Raw genomic sequence first — 23,695 nt, forward strand, 5'->3', positions numbered from 1 at the left:
CTTGATTCTAAATTTTATGCTCCTGGAACTTGAGACACTGGGGAAAAGAGGGGTGTGGAGAGGAAGCCATTGGTTGGATGGAACTGAGGGAGTGGAGGGGGGTGTGGGTCACATCTTCTGGTTTAGGAGCAGAGTTTGGGCAATTATGGAGCCAGGGGTTGGCAAACTCCCACCTTTGGGCCAAATCCAGCCCTAAGTCTGGAGCTCCCGGGTCAGACAAAACCGGGTCCCTCCCCTGAGAGGCCCATAGAATGTTAGCTCTTGAAAGAGACTTGGATAGAGGTCACCTGGTCAAATGTCCCTCACTTTATGTGTCAGAAAACAAGCCATTCAAGTGGGGTGGGGAAAAAGCCTGGCCTGGGCTCATAAGCTTTGGATCCCAAGACCCAGTTCCAATCTTAACTCACTGTGCGACTTCGAGCTGGGTCTTTCCATTCTTTGGGCCTAAGTTTTCTATAAAATGGGTGATCAGATTAGGTGATTTCTAAAGTCACGTCTGGCTCTGGTTGTTATCATTGTCTTCCCCCTCTCCTGGGCAAAAGTAACCTTTTCTTCCTCTGAACCCCTTGCCTTCAAAAAGCTTACATTGTGGTCTCACTCATGGGGGAGCTAGAAAAGGGAGGATGTAGAGAGTTGATGTGGAAGTGAGATGTGTGCCCCAATGGGGCAGGAGGAAACTCAGGAATCCAGGGTGGTTCTGGGGCAGAAGCCAAGTCCAATGAGGAAGAGGTGGAGATGAAGGCTAGAGTGAAAGTCCAATGCTCCGAAGATGTGGATGTTCAACGAGCGTAATTACGGAGTTCAATAATCAACTAGGAAGAACCTCAGTGCTACAAGAGACCCTAAAGGCAACTTTGCCTTTTGGGAAAACAAATATCAAGCTAAGAGCTCCAGATACAAAGACAAAGCGGGCCCTCGCCTTGCCCTCAGAGAGCTTATGTTCTAACTGTAGGGCCGGGCAGCTTCACCACTTGTTGTAATAGAAAGTAGGGCCTGGTGAGGGCGAGAAGGAGATCCAGAAATCTAGGAAAAGTTGAAGAAACGCTTTCAGCTTCGGGCTAAACAGAGAAGTCCAAGTGAAAGAGGTGTTCAGTTCCAAAATCAAATCCATTCATTCAACACCTTATGTGTGTTATTCATCATATTATAAGAGAGCATTGAGAAGGGGAGGGGGAGGCATCTAACTGGCTGTTGCTATTTGGAGAGATTGGAATGGAAAGTTTTAGGGAAATCTCCTGATTTCTAGGAAACAGAAAACCAGGCCTTCAGGCTTCAGAGAGACAGTGGTCAAGCTAATAGATTAAATATATAAATGTCTAATACTGATAAATGTCATCAGCTCAGGCTAAGTAAATATGTTTCTAGCTGGCCAAGACTCGAGTCTATATGGGCACATATTATACAGGTTATAGGGGAAAAACAGAAATAATGAAAATAAAATCCAGAAAAAGAATTCATACATTCCTGTAAGTTCTTCACCTTATCTCTCTCTATTCCACACACAACTTATTCAACCCCTTAGGACTTCCTCACCCCAGCTACAGCTGCCAAAGAGTCAAAGTACAGGTCTGATCTTGCTAGACTCCACCCACTTAATAAACTCCAGTGACTCCCTCTTACCTCAGCCCCTGTGTGAGGGGCAGCCTCACCCCACCCTCATTTTCCAGCCCTCATCCACCTTCCAACTTTCCAAAAGTTCTCTGATCCCAGAAAAACCGGCCATTCTATCACCCGTCCCCACGAATCTGCCCTTGCTGACCCCCAGGCTTGAAATCCTCTTCCTCCTTCGAGAGGCAAAGGTCCCTTGGAATCTCTGGATTTCTTCAAGATTCAGTACAAAGCCCTTCTGCACGAGTCCTTTCTTGGTCCCCCAGATAGGGGTACCCTTCCCCTCAGGGTTGGTCTTGTTGTTCAGCTATTTCAGTCACGTATAACTTTTTGTGACCCTATTGGGGTTTTCTTGGCAAAGATACTGGAGGGGAATGCTAGTCCTTTCTCCAACTAATTTGACAGATCAGGAAACTGAGACAAACAGGGTAAAGTGACTTGCCCAGGGTCACAAGCTAAGAAGTATTTTTAACCATATTTGAATATGACTCTTCTTGATTCAAGCCCTGTGTGCCATCCACTGCAGCTCCCTCTTTTCTGTTTGTGGCTATATCCCTCCTCCTCCTCCTCCTCTTCCTCCTCCTCCTCCTCCTCCTCCTCCTCTTCCTCCTCTCTTCTTTGTTTATATACATATATATATGCATATATATGTATGTATGTATGTATATTTCCAGTTACATGTAAAACTTTTTTAAATAGCTTTTTATTTACAAGATATATACATAGGTAGTTTTTCAGGACAATTGCCAAACCTTTTGTTCCAATTTTCCCTCTCCTTCTCCCCACCCCTTCCCCTAGATGGCAGGATGACCAATACATGTTAAATATATTAAAGTATAAATTAAATACAAAATAAGTATACATGACCAAACCGTAAAACTTTTTTTTTAACATTTGTTTCTAAAACTTTGTGTTTCAGATTTTCTCCCTCCCTCCCTTCCCCACCCATTGAGAAGGCCCATGTGAAATTAGGCAAAACATTTCCATAAAAGTCATGTTGCAAAAGAAAACATAAATCTCCTCCCTCTGCCAAGAAAAGACCTTAGGAAAAAGTAAAAATGTAGAAAGTACGCTTCCATCTATATTCAGACACAATCGGTTCTTTCTGGGGTATGGATAGCAGTTTTCATCAGAAGTCCTTCGGGGTAGTCTTGGTAGATCCCTTCTTATGGGAAGGGTCAGGGACCATTTTGTTTCTATCTTGGAATCCCCGGCGCCTAGCTCTCAACCTGATGTGTAACAGCTGTTAAATAATATGGCGTTTGAGTGATTGACAGGGCAAATATCTTTGGTCCTGTAGGAGATGATTGAAGTGGTCTCCGGCTTGAAGAAGAGCAACGAGTGATGCTCTAAGGCAGAATGGGGCCAGTGGCTTGAGGACTTTAGCCAAAGGATATGGAGAAATCAAGGGGAGATCTCACTTCTCTGGGGAAAGGGAGAAATCAGGGAAAATCTCATTCTGGTGGTTAATTGAAATTGGCTTTTAAAGATTTAAGGAGATAATGATTTGGGGGAAGCTAGAAAGGGAGAGAATAGGAAAGCAGACCGTTGGAATAAAGGGTAAAATGGGTTTTAAGGAGCACTGAGCACCGTTGCCATCCAAAACACTGGGAAAATCATGGAAAATAAGACTGGATGGGTAAGTTAAGGGCCGGTTCTGAAGAACCTTGGAAGCTAAGGAGCTGAAACCTTGTTAAGTAGGAAGAGGAGAGCCATGGAACATCTTAGAGTAAGGGAACGGCATGACATGATTTGTGCCTTAGGAAAACTGGGCTAGTGATTGTGTGACTTCGGCAGTGGAGAAGGGAAAGATGGAAGCAGGGGAGCCAGTTAGGGAGTTGTGGCAATGGTTTGTTGAGGTCTTGAGTTTACATGATTGAATCATATAATTATTGAATCATTGGGATTCAATTCAAGATAATTGAATCATATAATGAATGAATGATATATGAATCATATATGTGATTATATGATTGAACCCTACGTGAAAAGCAATGAGTTAACTCTTTGGGGACTTTCTCCAGCTGGCCAGACTCATCTGACCTTCTCTATCTATTTCAGGCAGCACCTTGCAGCCAACTCCATTACCCTTTCCAGGTAGGACCTTCTGGGGGATGGGGTGGGGGGATGGGGTTCCCTCCTGGATAAGCCACGGGCCTCCTTTCTCCCACTGCAAACTGGGAGGTCCTTCACCCTGCCCTCCCCATCCAGGACCTTAAATAAAAAATCTGTGCCCGCCCCCATTTGACAGATAGGGAAACAGAGACCATAGAGAGGGAAAGACTCACAATGACGATGGTGGGACTCTAAGGAATAAATGAGTCTGTCTCTTTTCATTGTCTCTTACTTCTCTAACCCGGAAAGCTGGATGGGTGGGGCAGTGCTTAGAGTTTGGTTACCTTTCTAATAATGGGGTGAAGGACCAAACCTACGGAGAGGGGTAGATCCTATTTTAAGTGAATTTAAAAGCCCCTGACCAGGGTGGGATGGGATGGGTAGGGCGGCTCATGAATCCCTTAGTTTGGGGATCTGGGTGCCTCCCAACCTTGGCCCGCTCTGAGAACTGCCCTCTGCCCTGCCCCAAAGTAAGCTCCCTCCCCTCCCCTGGCCCCCCTCTGCCCCTAGAGGTGAGGCTGGTGGGGGGACCTAGCCGCTGCCAGGGCCGGCTGGAGATCCTGTACAATGGTTCCTGGGGGACCGTGTGCGATGATGACTGGGACGTGGTAGATGCCAATGTAGTCTGCCGCCAGCTGGGCTGCGGGTATGCCCTGCCTGTGCCCTTGCCCCTTGCCTTTGGCCAGGGCCGGGGCCCCATCCAACTGGACAACGTGGACTGCAAGGGACAGGAGGCGGCCCTGAGTGAGTGCGGTAGCCACGGCTGGGGCGTCCACAACTGCTACCACTACGAAGACGTGGCCGTCATGTGCGATGGTGAGAGGGGTGAGGGGGAGCCACGACGGGTCCTCGGTCCCGTGAGGGCCCCTCTCGGCTCACTGGGGGCTGGGAACAGGGATGAGTAAGAGAAGAGAGCTGTTTATAGTGGGAAAATTGGCGGACTGGGTCCGAGCTCACCCACGTTCCACCAAGACGTGGGGCGAATACCCCGACTTTCCCAAGCCTCGGTTTCCCCAACTGTATCAGGCTCAGCAAGAACACACTGAGCACCTATTCTATTTAGGGCACTTAACTAGAGGCTGGAGATACCAAGAGGAAGGCGAAAGGTTTCATTCCTGGTTTCAAATAGTCCCCACTTCTAGAAAAAGTGTCCAGATTCCTCTTTTGCCTTGAAAGTCCTTTAAGGAATAATGGTTCCTCACACTTGGAGGACTTTTAATTTGTTCTACAGCTTACTCTGCCCTCACAATAACTGTGTGAAGGGAAAGGGCTCATTGCCCCCAGTTTACACCCATGGAAAGGGAGACTCAGGAAAAAACAAAAGTGATCTGCCCGTGATCTCATAGTCAGTTACCAGCAAGACTGGGATTTGAACTCATGTCTCCTAATTTCCCATTGAGAACAAGCTGGGAAATTTGGGGTGTTTTCTTGTCTGAGGCAGGGGGGTGGAATAAAAGGTCTCCAAAGGCTCCTTCCCAGCCAAGGGAGACTATGGTTCTCTGGGCAATGAGCTGCCTTTCCCCCAGTTCCTCGATTGCTCAAGAATTCTCCCCTCTGTTCAGAATTTTTTCAGGGTAAAATTTCAAGGAAATCATCAGCATTTGCCAACTCCCCTGAGGGATCTTAGCCTCAGAAAATGTCCAAGGCCACCGGAGGCCAAAACATCTCTGTGCATACATATCTCTCTTTGCATCTCTGTTTCTGTGCCTCCCTCTCTTTATCTCTCATCCTATTTCTGTCTCTGTCTCTGTCTCTGTATGTATCTCTCTCCTTATCTTTCTCTATCTCTGTATCTCTCTGTCTCTCTATATCTCTGTCCCTTTCTGCATCTCTCTCTGTCTCTGTCTCTCTCTCTTTCTCTCTTTTTGCATCTCTCTCTCTATCTCTTTTTGCATTTCTCTGTCTCTGTCTCTTTCTGTATCTGTCTCTCGGCATCTCTCTGTCTCTGTCTCTCTCACACACACCCCTTCTCATCTCGTGTTTGAGAACCTATAAGACGGTCCTTTTGGGTTTTTGGAAGCTGAGTCTCCTGTCCCACAGTCAATGACCCGCCCCCCCTGTGTCTCCCATTAAGACTCTGAGAAGCGAACTTTTCCCATGCAGAGCTCCTTCACCCCAATGTTTTCTCTTCTCAGAGCTCTTACCGACGCTGGCCAGGAAGGTGCTAACGAGCAGAGCCCCCACCACCATGACCCCGAAGAATGGCATAGGTAGGTGGCTGGGGAACATCCTCCCAGTTCCTGGGCTCCAGAGCTCTTTTCATTCATTCATTGGTCCATCCATAAGCATTCTTTAAGTATGTAACATGTGCGGACATTTTACTGAAAAATCAATAAAATAAATTGCCCTCAGCAAGCGTACATTCTACTGGAAGGGCCAACAAGTCTACAAATAAGGCTTTGAGGAGTCACTGGGGGCCTCGCGTTGGCCATCTAGAAGATAAAGGTGTCGGACTAGGTGGGTCTGGAGGTCTGTCCCCCGACAGATCTATGATCTTGAATAACTACAAAGGAACCCTATTGATAAATAATAAATATTGATAAATAGTAAATAAAAATGAAAACTTTAGAAAAGAGAAGTGACAAGTGGGGGGGATTTGAAAATACCTTGTGCAGAAGGTGGGCATCTAAACTGAGCTGAGGGATTCAATTGAGTCTAAGAGGTGGAGATGGGGGGGTTCATTCAAGGTGCGATGACATGGAGGGTAGATGGAATGGGGATAGGGGATGGGAACGACAAAGAAAGCAAGAGAGTCTGGAACACAGAATTCTGAAAGCATAATGAACACTAAGCCTAGGAATGATGGACCCAGCCTGTGCTTTAGGCAAGGTGGTATTTCCCGGGCAGACAGACCTCGTGGCTGTGCCCTCCTGCGTGGCTGGGACAGTAGAAGATCTCAGGAATGGGAACCGTGGAGGCATTGTGACATTGTGGGCTGACAGGACGACGCATGGAGCGTGGTCGTGGGTTGTAAGGTGCATGGCATTATGGGTAGATTTGTTCCCTACCCTTTAACCCCTCCCAGGTGATGGCAGCATCCGCCTGGTAAGAGGTGCCAACCCCTGCCAAGGCCGGGTAGAGATCCTACACGATGGCACATGGGGCACCGTGTGCGACGATGACTGGGGGCTCCCCGACGCCACGGTGGTCTGCCGCCAACTGGACTGCGGCAGCGCTGTGGCTTCCAAGACCAACGCCTACTTTGGCTACGGCACGGGTCACATCTTGCTGGACAACGTGCACTGTGACGGCCGAGAGCTGCGCCTGGCAGCGTGTCCCAGCCTGGGATGGGGCATTCACAACTGTGGGCACCACGAGGATGCCGGGGTCATCTGTTCAGGTACGGAAGAGGAGCGCCAATCATTGCCCATTTCTTGGGCACTTCCCATGTGCCAGGGAGACAACACTCTACGGCCCCAAGCCCTCCACAGCGGGTTCTAGAGGAAAGGGATTTGGACCAGCAAGTAGGAGACCGGGTTCTGCATCTCAGCTCTGCCATCAACGGGAGGGGCAGCTCCTCTCCGGGTCTCAAAAAAAGCAACACCTGCTACAGTAAAGTGGATCTCAGAGTGGTCTTAAAGTCAGGAAAACCTGCGTTCAAATCTCACTCAGATATTTACTAGTTCTGTGATTCTGGATGAGACAGTTAAGCTCACTGTGCCTCAGTTTGTTCATCTGCAAGATGAGAGGATTGGGCTCAATAAGCTCTAAGGTTTCTTCTAGCTTGATTCTGCCCCCCTGTCAGGACTGTGAGAAACAAATGAGATCAGAGAATCATAAATGTCCAAGGTGCTCTGGTGTTTTAGGAACCTTCCGGGTCAAAATCTTCATTGTGTAGGTCAGGATGATGAGGTCCAGACAGTTGAGTTACTTGTCGGAGGTCACACAGCTAAGAACTGGCAAAACTGAGATTTGCTCTTTATACTACACTGGGAAAACTCCTTGCAGACCATAAAGCCCTACATGAAAGTAAAGGATTATAAACAGTAATCACAGCAGTTATAATCATTGTCTTGGTTTCGTACCACAGACTATTCCACCTCAACGTCCCAGTGCCATCTCTGCCCCTTGAATCCTGGAACTGAGCCCTTTTCCTAGGGCCACACCCAAAGTCCATTAAACTTGTTTTTTCCAAAGTAGGTTCAAGGTGGACTTTCAGCATTTGGAGATGTGATCTGGCCCTCACTCACTTTTTCTTTTTCTTTTTTTTTAATTAATAGCTTTTTATTATCAAAACACATGCAAAAATAGCTTTCAACATTCACCCTTGCATAATCCTGTGTCCCAAGTCTTTTCTCCCTTTCCCTCATCCTCTTCCCCTAGACAGCAAGCAATCCAATATAGGTTAAACATGTGCAACTCTTCTGAACGTTATTTCTACATTTATCATGCTGCACAAGAAAAATCAGATCAAAAAGGGGAAAAAATGAGCAAGGAAAAAAAAGCAAACAATAGCAAAAAACTCTCACCTACTTTTCCTTGTTAACCAGCTCCCACTTCTTCCCAGTGTGCTACCCACCCATTTCTCCATTTGTCTTTTTTCTTTCCTTTTTCATTCCTCTTCCCTTCCCTCCTTCTTGCTCCCCCTCTCCTCCCTAAATGCACCAATCCTAGATTTCCTCCCCTATAAACTACTTATCCCCAGGCCAGTGCTTTCTCAATAAAGAACAGCTCCACCAGGTTATTGGAACCTCCCCTCTTAGGGACCAGGTTTTTATTATCCCAGGAGCCTTCAGAAATTAATGCCTTACTCCAGGGAAGTAAAAAAAAAAAAACTAATAGGAAGCTCTGGGACAGACTGGTAGAAAGAATTCCTCTCAGCAGGATTTGGTTAGGGAGAACTGGTTTCTGAAACCTCCTGTGCTTGGAAGCATCAGCCATCCTGCTTAGTGAAGGACCACTCCTAGACCCTCTTTGTCTAATAGAGAGAAGGGAAGAAGCTGACCAGAACAGCTAGCTGCTGAGCATCCTTGAAGAGGGTGCGGGTGCAGGAGGCACTGGCTCTATGAGGAAAGGAAAGGCAGTGTTTGCCTCTGGGAAGGAGCTGATGTGTGCCTGCCTGTCTATCTCCTCCCTCCCCAAGCACCTTCTGTATTTCTGCTGGGTCTGCTGATTACTGTCTCTAATGTTAATCATCCTCTGGCATCCCTTATTAGCCAGCTGGGCACTCTCTGTTTCTGGGGCTCTGCCAATGAGAGGAGGCTTGGAGTTTTTCCTCTTTCCATGCTCTATTCCCCCAGACATGTATATGCACAAGAGCTGATGGGAAGGGTTTAAAGCAGAGTGGGACTATTGGGCTACACCCGGGAGGGTTGGGTTTGACCCCAAAAGGTAAGCTGTAGCCGAAATATTCTTCCCAGAGTTCCCCAACAATAATACATGCCCCCGAGTTAGTGCCATGAATCTACTCCAAAAGATCCCAGAAGTACCCAGGAAAAAGATAATTGCTGGAGAGAGGATCTCAGAGGGAGGAAGACCTCTGCCTGATATGGCCTGGCTGTGGGTCCTGTGTGACTCCTAGAACTAGAAATGATCCTGGAAGTCATTTAATCCAATCTCCTTATTTTGCAGAGGAAGAAACTGAGGTTTAAGGGGATCAAAGTAGTGACTTGCCTAAAGTCATGTAGGTACAAAACATCAGAGGCAGGATCTGAACCCAGTCCTCTGACTCTCCAACGGGAGTTACTTCCAGTGAATTATTCTTCCCTGAAGCTGCTGGCCCTGTCAGTGCCCTGGGCATCTCTTTAGGACTGTAACTCACGGGGGGAAGGAGCAGATCTATACTGGAGAAGGGAATTTCCTCTCTGGGAGGTTCCCACAAGGCTGAAGCCAGAGCTTGTTTTCTATGTTCTTCTCGCAGGACGCAGCGCTCCCACCGTTACGTCCTCCCCAACCCTGCTCACCCGGGATGGCAAGGTCAGGCTCACTGAGCCCGCTACAGGTAAGGGGGAAGGATACAGCACCTTTGGTGCTGGACAGCTCCCGAGTGAGCAGGCAAGCGGCCAAGCCTCTGGGCAGGGCATCCATAGCTTGGTGGTCACACATTAATGTGTGTAAGGGGGGAGGGGGGGAGGTCTAATTAAGGGAAAGCTTGCTTATTTGGGGAAGGCTATGTGTGACGTCTCTCCTAAGGAGTTTAGCCTTTAGTTGCCATAGAGATAGAAAGATAGCTAGTCTACTGGACAGGTTCTGATAAGTCCCCATACCTGGAAGATTTCAGGTAAGAAGAGGGCAGGGAGAAGTCAGATTAAAGAGCCTTTGGGCTGCTTCAGGGTAGGTAGGATCCAGACAGAGGGAGAGGGTCCCACCCCAGGAGGAAGCCCAAAAACTTAAGGCGGAAATCTTCATGGAGTTGGAAGGGAAACTGAGGAAAGGGGACAATCGGGAAGCATCAAGTGGACATTTGTACAATGGAGGGGTCTGATTCGATAGCTCTAGTCTAAGTATTACTACAATTAGTTCTAAATTGATAGAGTGAAGGGTTCATGGAGGAGAGGAGGACATAAAGCTGGAAAGGTAGAGGGTGCGGCTAGCCTATAGGAGACTCTAAATACTCTGTGTGTGGTGAGGGCTGGAATTTTTGTGGATACCTGCCTCCCTTGGCAACGTGCCACAGCTTCCTGCAGAAGAGTTTTGGTTTAGGGTTGTTTTTTTTTTAAAAGGGGAAAGAAGTTGGAAGCAGTTGGGGTTAAATGATTTGTTCAAGGTCACACAGTATCTGAGGTCAGATTTGAGTTTGGGGCCTCCTTTCCCCAGGAGCCGTGCTCTATCCACTGGACCACCTAGATGTCCCTTAGAAGAGTTTTTTAAAATCATCCAACCTAACTATTGGTTAACCCTGGACAAAGGGCTAGGAGCACCCACTTCATAGGATTAATATGAGGATGGAGTGAAATAATCTCCCATTATTGGGATGATCCCAATGGGAAACCTTAAAGGACTGTACAAATGGGAGCTGGTCTTGCTAAATTATAACTGTGGTAGGACTGGAGCAAGGGTGGAACACTAGGGTTGGAATCTGCATTTAGTTAAATTGGGACCGGCCTTGGGAGGGGATTAGAATTTGGGGCCGAAATTCAGATTTCACCCTGACTTGGAACAGGATGCAATCGAGGGTTGGAAGTGCAGTGGGGTCCAAGGGTGGTTTGCCACGGCACCAGAGCAGGGGGTTAGAGTGTGAAGCCGGGATCAAGAGAGAGCAAATTTGAGGGTGGGCTTAAGATTGGTTTAAAATAATCACTTCTATCACGTAAACAAGATTTTCTCTATCTGTGCAATAGTCTATAGGACATTGACTATAAAAGAAGAAGGGATAGCGATTTGTCCCAAGACCATTTCTATAGGATGATGATAATGACCACGATGGTTAATACTTTCAGAGCACTTATTATGCGCCAGGCGCTATGCTAAATGCTTTACCATTACTGTCTCATTGGGTCTGCACAGCAATCCTGGGAGATAAGTGCTATTATGCCCATTTTCTGGATGAGGAAATGAGGCAAGAAGAAGTTAGGTGTCTTGCCCAGACCATGCAGCTGCTGAGGGGCTGAGACCAGATCTGAACTCTCGCCACTGGCGGCCACTCCCTTTATGTGGCTGTAGCGTTTCAGAGTTAACGGAGAATCTCTCCCAGATGTGGTTTCTATGGGGCCAGGACTGAGAGCCGCCCCCCAAAGGGGGGCATGAGGTCCCGGACTAAGCGGGAGATAAACCGATCACAGATTTCGAGTCTGAGACTGAGGAAATTCCCCAGTTAAATGGCTCGCCCCGGAGGTGGTCACAGAGGTGGAGGTGGGGGTGGGCCCTCTGAGTGCAGAGCTGGGTCACCCCCTCGATGCCTGCCCCTGGATGAGAATGAGGACAGCCGGGGCAGCCAGGGATGGGAGCGGAGCCTGCCCAGGGAGTCCCTGTCCTTCCTTCCTGGTCGGGCGAAGCTGGGGGAAGGGAAGGGGAAGAGCAGACCAGGGGACACGAGCGGGATTGCTGGGCCAGAGGGCCGGGGGCTCCCCCGGGAATCATCAGGACCTCTGTCGGCAGCTCTCAGCCTCCCCATCCTGAGCCCAGGATTATCCCTAGTAGGAAGCCGGGGACCCGCTGGCCTCCAGACCCTCTCAGGTCTGCTCTTGTCTTTGCAGTCACGGAAGGTGCCGCCGAGCCCACCCGGGAGGCAACCATCCTCACCATGGCCGCGGGAAAGAAAAGTGAGGGGGCGCTCCGGGCTGGATGGGGGCTGGGGAGGGGGATTTTTGGGAGCCCCGGGTCTGTGGGGGGGGCCGGGCTGGAGGAGAGTCGGCGGCTCCTCCACCCCGTGCTCCCCCGCCCCGCAGCTGGCCGCCTGCGCCTGGTGAGTGGGGACGGCCCCTGCCAGGGCCGCGTGGAGGTCCTGCACCAGAGCCGCTGGGGTACCGTGTGTGATGACGACTGGGACTTCGCCGATGCTCAGGTGGCGTGCCGGGAGGCGGGCTGCGGGCGGGCCGTGGGGGCCACCGTCCTGGCCTACTTCGGCTACGGGAAGGGCCCCGTCCTGCTGGACAACGTGGACTGCACCGGCGTGGAGACCCGCCTGGCCGACTGCTTCCATCTGGGCTGGGGCCAGCACAACTGCGGACACCACGAGGACGCCGGCGCCATCTGCAGGGGTGAGCGGCCACGGGGATGGGGGAGGGAGGAGATGGAGAGGGAGGGGACAGAGGGGGGAGGGCGTGGAGGAGGGAGGGGATGGAGGAGGGAGAGCACTGACCCTTGGGGGGCCATGAGGAGAGAGGGAGCAGAGGAGGGGAGTCAAAGCTGGGGCCACGGGAGCGGGAAGGAGGCAACAGGATGGAGGCCGCCCTGGTACCAGCGGGGCTTGTTCCAACTCTGTCCATTCCTCCGTGGCTGTCTGGTCGTCACCCACACCCACGGCCTGTCCCTCTTCTCCTGGCCCCCTCAGCCGCGCTGCCCCTGAGTCCCCAAGGTTTCAGTGACTCTGCCCCCAACTCATTTAAACATTCTCCCTTGCTCAGCTGGTACCTAATCATGAAGAGTCAGCCTCAAGTTCAAGGCCTCCAGGACGGTGTTCTGCCTCCCCTCCCCCTTAACCCATAACCAAAGGGAGGTTATGAGTTATGAGGACCTGAGTTCAAATCCAGCCTCAGACACTTTAACACTTCCTGGCTATGTGACTCTGGGCAAGTCACTTAACCCCAATTGCCTCTACAACAACAACAAAGGGTTTGTGGACTCCTCAGCAGGAAAAATGGTGGCCCCTATGTCTGCTTGGGGGAAGCCTGAGTCAGAAAGGATCCTCTCCTAGAATCAGATTTAAAGGCAGCAGGTCTGGAGTTAGAAAGGTCTGGATCGGAATCCAGATTCAGACACTCCCGCCTCAATCTCCTCAAAGTAAAATGGGAATAATATTTTAGAGGCATACAGCAGACACTCAATAAACACTAGTTTCTTCCCTCCCGCACTTCCTGGATGCTGTGATGTCCGGCTCTGCTCTGACTGGCCCGTGTTCCCCCCACCCCGGCCGGGGCCCTGGATCTTGCTCACAGAGCCAGGCGCAGAGGAGCCCGTGCAACAAGTGTGGCAAGATGTCCCTGAGACTACGACAAAGGTGGTCGCCAGCGTGCCTCCCAGGGACGGTAAGTGGGAGCCCCGCCTGGCCCCCTCTGCCTATATTATCGTACTGGGCCGGGAGTCAGAAGACTTTCCAAATCTTGGATGGACTCTGTTTTCTCATCTATAAAATGGGCCGTTTGGATTTCTAGCTCTCAGCCTCTAATTACATTGTCCTAGAGAAGGGACATAAGAAGGTCCCGAGGGCTGGATGGAAATAACGGATGAAGCCCCAGGAGACACAGCCGCTCCCTCCCCTCCCCTAAGAGTCTGGTGGGGGAAATGCTGACCATGAGCTCAAGCACGGGTGGCAGGCAGGAGAAGGAGGATGTTCTCAAGGGTTCACTAAGAGAGATGTTCAGAATGGGAGGGAGGATCCCAAGTCACCCCGGGATCTTATGGGTAATTCTGAATGTCCCGTTTTAGGGAGTTTTCTTCAGTTTTCAGTCATGTCCAACTCTCCATGAGTCCAGTCGGAGGTTTGTTTTTGTGTGTGTGTGTGGAGATACCCGTGGGGTTGCCATTTCCTTCTCTAGCTCACTTGACAGTTGAGGAAACTGAGGCAGACAGGTGCAGGGACTTGTCCAGAGTCAGACTGCTAGGAGGTGCCGGGGCCAGATTGGAACTCCGGCTTGGCACTGTACACCTCGCTGCCCCCTTTAAGAAGGATATTTATTGATCACATAATATGAGGATCTATTGGAAGAAATAAGAACATCGGGCCTGGAAAAGGCAAAATAAAGGGAGAGCTGGAAGGCCGGTCACGTGGAAGGCGACCAGACCGGGATGCTGGGGATGCGCTCGAATCAGTCCATCGAAAACAGCAACAAGCTTCCCTTGAGGCCCTACTAAGCGCCAGGCACCGGGCTGAGGGCGGGGCTGGAGCTTCAGGCAGGGCTGGAAGCCGGCTGTCTCCCGCCTCTCCAGTCATTTACCTTTGTTTTTTATCGTTCAAATCCCCGCCATCTCTTTTCCACACATTTCCCCCGACACCCGAGGCTTCCGGAGGATCCGGGCCGTTCCCTCCCCCTCCGCCCCCCCCCCCCCCCCCAGACCCGGGCTTTCCAAGGGCAGGGTCTCTGTCTCCCGGCCAGGTCCGGGCTGGGGGCGGGACCGATGCTCGGTGTATCCCAGAGTCCCGGGCTCTGGATCCCGGAGACAGGCTGAGGGCGAGGGCGGGATTTCTCTGTATCCGTCCGCTTTGGCTCCTCACCTCCTTCTCCGCCCATCCCCCCCAGGCCACCTCCGCCTGGCCAACGGCAGCCACCGCTGCGAGGGCCGCGTGGAGCTGTACCTCCTCCGCCAGTGGGGCACCGTGTGCGACGACGCGTGGGACCTGCGCGCCGCGGGCGTGGTGTGCCGCCAGCTGGGCTGCGGGGAGGCCCTGGCGGCCCCCGGGGAGGCCCGGTTCGGCCCGGGCCAGGGGCTCATCCTCCTGGACAACGTCAAGTGTCGGGGCGGCGAGACGTCTCTGCTCCGCTGCTCTCACATCCGCTGGAACGCGCACAACTGTGACCACGCGGAGGATGCCGGGGCCCTGTGCCGGCCGCGATGATCCCGCTCGCCCTGCCTCTGGTCTCCGCCCAGCAGCTCCCCAGAACCTCGGGTGCCGGAGCAAGGTTCCCCCCGCCTTCCAGCACTTCTCAGTGGGGGGCCCCGCTGACACGGGGGTCCCTCCTGTGGAGCCGGGACAGGGGACCACACATATCCAGACAGTGCCATCCAAGAAAAAGACCCCACGTCGGAGTTGTCATCCCTTCTCAGACTCGTTTCACAGCCCCGGGCCTCAGTTTCTCCCATCTGTATAATGGGAGAAGAAGCGTCCCCACCTTTCTCTAAATTATTGAAAGATCCTGATGGGGATACAGTGAACTCGAAGCCAAGATGCCTCCAGAAATGAGAGGGACACCTTGGACCCCCTACCTGGGATCACTAAGGCAGGTGACTCGGCCAGATTCCCCTCCCCCCTAGGTCTGAAAGCCAAAGATCATCAGGGATTCTGGCCAGCGGAAGGGACTGGGGAGGAGTGAGTTCCACAGAGGGGCCTTACAGCCACTCGGACACCCTTAGGTGCATCTTGGGAAGAGACCCTCCCCTTCCCGGGATTTCCCACCTCAGGACTTTGCTTATCTCTCTCTGAGAAGGGGGAGACCCCACACGCCCTCCCACCTGCCCTCCTGCCCGGGTCTTTCCCCTCCCCCTCCCCCCAACAAGGGCCCTCACACATGGTGCTCGGAGCATGGCGCACGTGGGTCACAGCATCTTCATTGTGGGATAAGGGAATCAAAGGCTACGGTCATGGCTGGGGAGCACTCCCGTCCCTGCCGCAAAGGTGCCCTCGGCGCCTAGAGGAGCGGCAGATCCTCTGAGCCCTAAGAGGAAGGGGGCTCGGGAGCTGGGAGGCGATACCTCCCCCCTGGGGACCCTTCCCTCCCACGGGGCCCAGCACCCACTCCCCACGGGCTCAGTCAGTAGTCCCGAGGCCCGCAGCCTCTTGGCCAGGAGGGAATCGTGTAGCCACCAAGTTATAGTCGTCAAGCAAATAAAGGACTTTGTTCTTCTTTTAAGCGAAATCACTATTTTATCATAAATGGGAATTTTTTGAAGCCTCTGATTAAAATCAAAGAAAAGATTCCTTTAAATTAACGGAGCGAAACCCCGTCTGAAAGGGATGAGGGCTGACCCTCAAGGGCTGCAGGGAGCAGAGGACTGCCTGGAAAGGGGAGGGGGGGGGCACTTCCCTTGCTTCCTGATTCTGACTTTCTGTGAATCAGCCTTCCCTAGCCATCCCTCCCCCACCCCAGACACACACTCTCTGTCTCTGTCTGTCTCTCTCCCTTCCTCCCTCCTACTCTTCCCATCCTTCTCTCCCTCCTCCCTTCTTTCCTCTTTCCCTTCTTCCCTCTCCTTCTCTCTTCCTCTCCCTTATTCTCTCCTTTCCTTTCTCTCTCCCTGTCTTCCTTCTTCCTTTCCCTCTTTCTCTTCCCTTTTCTCCCTCTCTCTTCCTTTTTCTCTTTCTCTTTCTCTCTCCCTTTCTTTCCCCTCTCTCCCTTTCCCAAGCTGGCCTTGCTACTTGGAGGCAAAAGGCTATACTAAATGCTTGAATTAGGGAGCAAAGGGCACGCTGCTTCAGATCCTGAAGAGCAGAGCAGAGGGCTACTCTAGAGAGCCTTTTGATTGTACCCTATAACCTACACCCCCATCCCGGCCTCCCCCCAAATACTGACCCCAGATCTTATACTATTTTCATCTTAATTTTAGTTTCCTTGTAACTATTCCTATTGTAATCACCCCAATCCTGCCCACCCTCTGAGGCTCAGCTTACATACCACCTCCTCCCAGGAGTTTGCCCTGACCCCCCTAATCTTTTTTTTTTTTTTTTTTTTTTTTTTGGCTGAGGCAATTGAGGTTAAGTGACTTGCCCAGGATCACACAGCTAGTCTTGAGGTCAAATTTGAACTCAGGGCTGGTGCTCAATCCACTGTGCCACCTAGCTGCCCCCCTAATCTTTCATACTGCCCCCCTTCTGTCCCTCCCTCCTTGTGAGCTCTCTCAAACTGATGGGAGAAAGACCCCGTGTAAAGTGCTAGAAAGCCCGGAGGGAGGGTCACTGCTCCCCGTGTCGTGTTTTAAAGACAAAACGAGGCGATGACTTTGAGAGGCTCTGTCAGCCACATAAATATCCGTCGCTGGGTTGTATTGCCCTTGTCCCTCTGCTCCAGCCCCCATCTCCGGAGGAGCTGCAGAGGGGACGGAGGAAATCCTCGTTCCAGTTGTCCAAGCTTCAGGGCTGTCTCCCTCACGGGGCCCCCGGCTGTCTCCCTCTTCCTCTGGGTCCCTTGAGAAGCCCTCCTGGTTCTGATGAGGGTGTAGAGGCAGCTGGAGCCCCCCCCCCAAACACCCACCCGTTTGGAGGCTGCACAACACACATGCTCCTCCTAGGTAGTGTCCGAGGGCTTCTGGACGGAGGCCAGTGTGTTCACAGCTCCGAGGGCCTTCCCGAATCAGCCCGCTGCAGATGTGTGACCCTAAGAAATCATTTAACCTCTCAGGCCCTGTTTCCTCAACTGGAAAACGAAGGGACTGGCTCAGCTGACCTCCAGGGCTGAAAGGATGACACGGAGCCCGGAACACTCATCCTCCCTCTCCCCTGCAAGCCCTGCTCTCCAAAACACAGGCTGCCCAGCCAGCAGGGTCAGCCCGGGCCACTTCCTACCCGGCTCTGGCTTTGACTCTAGTTTTTCTCAGCACTAGGGAGAGGGAAAGGAAAGGAGGGAAGGAGGAAAGGGAGGAGGGATGGAGGAAAGGGAGGAGGGAAGCATGAAAGGGAGGAGGGAAGGAAGAAAGGGAGAAGGGAAGGATGAAAGGGAGGAGGGAAGGATGAAAGGGAGGAGGGAAGGAGGAAAGGGAGGAGGAAGGGAAGAATTCTATGGAACTGATTTCATTTCTTCCCTCTCCTTATTCCTCAAGTGGCTTGTAATCTGGCCAGGGATCTCATTTATAATCAAGCTGAGAACCTGCTTCTACTTCTCCCCTTAGCCCCCATCTGGGGAGAGGGAGTAAGCCTCTCCTCGCCTGTTCTAGAGCACATTTCTTTTTCTTCCCTATTATTTCTCCTCTAAAGAGAAGGAAGCCTGCTGTGTATTGGATTCAGTCAGAAAAGCCCAGATTCACATTCTGCCTCTGTGTGGCAGCTTGGGCCAAATTAGCTGTGTGACTTTGGGCAAGCCATCGAATTGTTCTGCCTCAGTTTCCTCATCTGTAAAATGAGAAGGTCGGATCCCGTGACCCCGAGGGCCTTTCAGCCCTAACTCTAAGAGTCTGATCCAGGGATGTTGTGTCCGCTTAAGGGAGAAACCATTCCGAGAGATCAGCCAGGATTCTATTGTTCTTCCTCCGGAAGATGATCCCAGGCCTTTGGGAAGCTGGAGATCCGAAGCTCCATCCCAGGCCCGTACCACTTCTCCCACGGAGGGGAAGAGGGGCAGCCCAGGAGCTCCAGGCCGCGGGGGAGTGGGGGGGGGGGGGTGTCCTCCAGGCAGAGGGACTGACGGATCCTCTTTCCGCTGACTCCCGTTCCTTCTAGGCTGGGGGCGGACAGAGAGGCAGCCGGGGCCGGATGGAGCACCGGAGGAGAAGGAGGCTCTCTCTGTCTGAGGCCCTAGACCCCGACACCCATTCGTCCTCTCTGTGGTGGAGCTCTGAAGCCTTCCAAGTCGCAATGCATCAAAGGAGGGCGGGGGAGGGGGCTAGCAGGAGGAGCCAGAGGGAGGGATGAGAGCCAGCTCCTTGCTCAGCCCTTCTGGCTGAAGAGCCAGCCAGAAGCTAGGGATGGGAAGTCAGAGGTGACCTCTACCTTTCTCTCGGTGCCAGACACTCTGCAGTCAGGATCTGAGTTCAAATCCTGGCTCAGACTCTTACCGTGTGACTGTAATCTCAGTCTTCTCGTTTGTAAAGGAAATAAAAATGGTGTCTTGTGTTTTCCGGACATGGAAAGTTTTTTCTGCAGAGGAACAAGCACTGAGAAGTTGAGTGACCTGTTCATAGTCAGTGTTGACCCCAGATTTTCCTGGCCCGAGTTAGTATTCTATTCCAAATTGCCTCAATAATAACAATTTTGTTTAATGCTTGATGTCTATTTTTCCATTTGAGCTCTATAACAATGAGGTACAAGGATTATCTCATTTTCTATGTGAGGAAACTGAAGATGCTCCAAAATCACTTAAATGAGAAAGAATGTCAACATACTAGAAGAACTGCCATGTTTACAACGCTTTAGAGACAACAATTCTGTGAGGCAGGTACAGCTTCCTCAATTTACAAATGGGGAAACTGAGGCTGAGATGAAAGGACCTACAAGAAATAGGTTCAAGATGTGTAGGGCTCAACTTCAGATATTTTGCTGACCACTCTTGACGCTCAAGCATTCCCTTCATTTCTATTTCCCTTTCCCTGCAGGGACTCGGCTAGGAGTCAATCCATAAACTAAGCAATCAGTTAGTTTGAAGTGCCTACTGTGTGTCTGTCCCAATATGACACTTGTCCACTCTTAAATACCAAAAAGGCTTCTGCCTTGATTCTCAGGCTTTGCCGGAGACAAAACAAGGCTGGGGTGGTCAAGGCTTTGTCTCAGGGTCCAAGATCTTGTGGGGGCAGGAGGAGGGGGAGTACTTCCTCCCCATAGTGGTCCCCTAGAACACTAGGCAGCAGGATTGTCCCCACTCCCCTCCTGGCCACGTACCGTCCCCCTCAGGGTCCTGTCTGTGGGGTGTTCCTCTCCTGGGGCCTACTCTGCACCTCTCCCCTCAGCTTCCTTATCCCCCTACCCAGCCTTTTCCTACGTATTAAGAAATGGGAGGCCATGGACCACATTGGGCCCATCAGTCAGCCTCTTTCTGGAAACAGGTCATCTCCTTTCCTGGCATCGTTGTCTGGTCTGTTCTGACCTGGATTTGAATCCTGCCTCAGACACTAACCAGCTGTGAGATCCCGAATGAGACAGTTCTGCTTTCTGGACGTCAGTCTCAGGGTTTTTGTCTGTAAAATGTAGGGATTAAACTTGGTAACCTCCAAAGTCTCTTCCACTCCAAATCCATGACCCTATGGGTCTCCCTGGGACTCAGTTTCCTCTTCTGTAGGATGAGAATCGGATTCTGTGGCCTCCAAAGTCCCTTCCCCTCCAGATAAATGACCCCTTGCCTCAGATCCTTAATGACCCCTCTTCTTCCTTCCTTCCTCTCTGCTCCCATATCTGGCTGCCCAGTCCCAGCCCGCACTTCCTCCTTCCCTTTATTATCCTTCCCCCACATGCCTCAGACCACAGGGGCGCCTTTATTCACAATGAGCAGAGCCCAAGGCCTGTGCAGCGCTTCCTCCTCTCCCCCACAAGCAGCTGAGACACAGGTAGCTTGAGCATCATTATCTGCACTTTGGAGGGAAGATAGTTGAGCTAATATTCTTCAGGGAACGGGGCATTTTGCAGCAATAACAGGAATCGGCCTGGGCGTAGTCAAAAGCCTACCCAGAGCAGCCCGCTTGGTACTTACTCATCTAAGCTACTTTACCCGGCTATAGCTCCCTGGGCTCCAAGCATCCTGCCTTGCCAGGCTTATTCCACATAAACTCCACTTCCACACAATTTCCAGGCCGGCCGGACTCACGGCTCATCCCCGTGGGTACCGGCAGGGCGTCCAAGGGGGTCCCAGCAGAGGATCACGCCAGCCATGGTGTCCAAGGCGCAGGCAAAAATGGGAAGGATCCAAAGTGTAAAATGGGCTCAGCGGGGACCCGGGCAGGGGCAAAGGGTGAAGTGGGGTTTAGGGCCAAGGATATACTGCCCGGCCTCAGCTGTCAAAGGGGAGGAGGCAGGTGACCACAAGTGGATCTTAACTGCTAGAGACATTAGCCCCTTGGATTCTGTTGCCCTTCAGACCAGAGCAGGAGGAGAGGAGGAAGAGCCTTTCGAGAGGCTGGTCACCTCCCGTTCTGGACGTCCTATAAAACAGGGCACCCAAGAGAACATGAGGAAAGAAGACTGGAATTCGAGTAGGAAGGTCAGGGTTCAAATCTTAAAGTGTGTGTGTGTGACATATTGTGTAAAATGGGTGGGGGTCCAAGTCTGGCCTGGAAGACAAGAAGCACCATGAAGCCTGATTGGGGGTTCAGATTCTAGCTGGACTCTGCCCAGGTCACTTAATCTACTTGAGCCTCAGTTTCCTCATCTGTAAAATGAGAAGACTGAACTCTATGACCTCAGAGAGCTGCCCTAACTCTGTGGCCATCCTCGTCTCCCACTGACCAGCCTCGATTTCTCCCGGCTCTGAAAACTTCCCCTACCGACTCCAACAATATCTCCCATCACATTTCTCGCTTCCATTCTTCTTCATCTCACGGGTCCCCGAGGATGTGCCTTGTTTCCCCCCCGTAGAGGGAATCAGGGAATCGCGTTTTCCTTCTTTTTTTGGAGCCCTTCCCTAACTAGCAGATTTTGAAATGGGGATCTCTTCCATGAAAAAGGCAGTTCTGAAAGGAATTAAGGCAGGCAGAGGGAAGGAGTAACCGGCCGGGGGTGGGGGTGGGGGCGGGGGAGCTTTGGTTTTGTGCTGGAGGGGGCCTCTGCCCCAGTGCATTGTGGACATGGGAGGTTAGGGCTTCTTGGCGCATCCCTGGCCAGTTACAGGAAGGGCTCCTGTGCACAGTCTGAGGGTTTGGCCAGAACACTGGGCAGGGGGGGGGGGGGGAGGGGGAGGGAATAAAGGAAGAGGGGAGGGAGGAGGAGGGGGGGAGGGGGCGGGGGAGGGGTGTCCCTCGGTGAAACCAATTTGGAAAATGAGATGAACCAGTGCCCGATGAAACAGCATTTATGGATCCTGCTGATGCACTGGGGTGATGTAGAGGATCAGAGGGGCTCCCTGCGGGCTGCAGAGGGTGAACTCTGAGCAGAGATTTGGAAGCCAGAGAAGGGAACAGGGCAGCGGACGGGGGCAGAGGGCACAGCAGGAAGTGGGCAGGGTGGTGTGGGCACAGGAATGGGTACAGTCTGGGGGAAGACTCAAGCAGGATGGTGGAGGCAGGAAGTTAGGAGCCTTTGGAGGAAATGCTAATAGAATTTATCTTTTTTTAGGTTTAGGAGAAGGGGGATCAGTGAACCCTCACCTCTGGCTATTCTGGGTCAAGATCATCCCTATTAGCTCTTGGGCTTATAACTTCCCTTCTAACCACTTAAATGCTGCTTCCTCCATGAAGTCCGCCCAGCTGGTTATCAAGGTATCCCTGGTGGACTCCCATAACCCTGATTGTCCCTATAGGCATCTAGAAGAGCAATGGATAAGTCAGGAAGTCCAGAGTTCAAATCCTGCCTCAGATACTCTCTAGCTATGGGACTCTGGGCAAGTCATTTTAATCTTATTTGAAAGTAGCCTCAGTATCCCTCAGATAATAGCATCTACCTCTCAGGTTCATTGTGAAGATAAAAATGAGTTTCTTTGCAAACCTTCAAGCATTTTATTGTTGGAGTTCAGTCCTAGTTGACTCTTCATGATCCCATGTAATTGGAGTTTTCTTGACAAAGATGTGTGCGCCATTTCCTTCTCCGACTTATTTGACAGATGAGGAAACTGAGGCAAACAGGGTGAAGTGACTGGCCCAGGGTCACACAGCTAATAAGTTTCTGAGGCTGGTTTGAACTCTGGAGGATGTCTTCTGGATTCTAGCCCAGTGCTCCACCCACTGCATCACTCATCTGCTCCAGGGCAATCATTTTCTCACTTTTTAGAGGTAGAGAACAGATTCTCAGAGAAGTTAAAAAAGCCCTAGGGAGTTAGATCTGCCTTTTGGGTTCCAGGGTTCCTTCAAATCTCTGCTAAAGAAGCTTCAGCCAGAAGCCTTTACCAATCCTCCTTAAAAGATTAAGTGCTTCTCTTCGGAGACCACTTTCCATTTCCGCTTTATGTTCCTCTCTCCTTCATCTCCTCCAGGCCACTTAAGATACAATCCCCTTACCTGCCGGGCCGCCCAAAAGAAATGTAAATTTTTGATCCCGGAAGCCGCCAAAGATACTTTGAGGTTTACTGGGTCATTTTTTTCTTAGGGATTGTGCCTTAAACCCAACTCCCTCAGGCCCTTGTTGATCAGTCAACAATGGGACCCGGCTTGGGTCCTGAGGGCTCTGGGTGAAAGTAAATGGCAATTATTTGTGGTTTTGGCCAGAAACCCTAAGGGTCTTTCCCTCTGATTGTTCTTTTTTGACGGGATAAAAGAGGCTGTTCTCTCTCTCTCTAGTTCTTACTTAGCCTAAATCACTGAATGGGTGTTGCCTGTTAAAAGACCAGGTTTAAAAAGACCAAGATCTCTCAATGATCCAGACGCATCTCCGGTCATCCTGATCTATATCTGGCCCCTAGGCCCGGTGGCTCTGGAGGAGAAACTGAGGCAGGCGAGCTTGCCTAGCCCTCCGTCACTTTGATCCCATTCGCATGTCAAGGTATCCCCTCCCTGAGGTCATGGTCTCTTCCAGAAGGAAGGACAAACAACCACATGGGTAATTTGTGCGTATCTAGTTGCTTGTCTGTGGAGAGCTCCTTGCGCACAGGAACTACTTGGGATTTTTTGCCTTTCCCAGTGCTTAGCATAAAGCATATAGTAGGAGCTTACTATAAGTTGATTGACTAGTACAAGGTCACGGTGAGCGTCGTTCCGGAGTCCCACACTGGGCTTTTCACCTTTAACTGAATGACCTTGGGCAAGGGCCGGCTTCCTGGGGACTTGGTTGCCGCCTTTGTAATCACATGAGGGATTTGGGCCGGGTGACTTCTAAGGTCCCTGTCTAAGCCTATATCCCAGCACTATAATCCTGCAGTGACGAGCAGGGAGC

General features: G+C 51.4%; 1 protein-coding gene across 1 annotated transcript; it reads left to right on the forward strand.

The window, feature by feature from the left end:
* Positions 1–769: 769 nt before the first annotated feature.
* SSC4D (scavenger receptor cysteine rich family member with 4 domains) lies at positions 770–15,890 on the forward strand. The gene is made up of 10 exons (XM_051996482.1): positions 770–788; positions 3,670–3,705; positions 4,234–4,539; positions 5,859–5,933; positions 6,749–7,063; positions 9,584–9,664; positions 11,859–11,924; positions 12,051–12,362; positions 13,260–13,353; positions 14,377–15,890. Exons 1-10 carry the CDS (start codon positions 770–772, stop codon positions 14,876–14,878), a joined length of 1,806 nt encoding a protein of 601 aa, XP_051852442.1. The 3' UTR covers positions 14,879–15,890.
* Positions 15,891–23,695: the final 7,805 nt, after the last annotated feature.

This window comes from Antechinus flavipes, chromosome 4, assembly GCF_016432865.1.
Source record: "Antechinus flavipes isolate AdamAnt ecotype Samford, QLD, Australia chromosome 4, AdamAnt_v2, whole genome shotgun sequence".
Lineage (NCBI taxonomy): Eukaryota > Metazoa > Chordata > Mammalia > Dasyuromorphia > Dasyuridae > Antechinus > Antechinus flavipes.

What these genes read in the sequence shown, in the direction of transcription:
- SSC4D (XM_051996482.1), top strand. An exon ending in CGCCGGCGCCATCTGCAGGG is followed by an intron (nt 12,363 to 13,259) that starts GTGAGCGGCCAC and finishes TCTTGCTCACAG; the next exon opens with AGCCAGGCGCAGAGGAGCCC. An exon ending in GTGCCTCCCAGGGACGGTAA is followed by an intron (nt 13,354 to 14,376) that starts GTGGGAGCCCCG and finishes CCCCCCCCCCAG; the next exon opens with ACCCGGGCTTTCCAAGGGCA.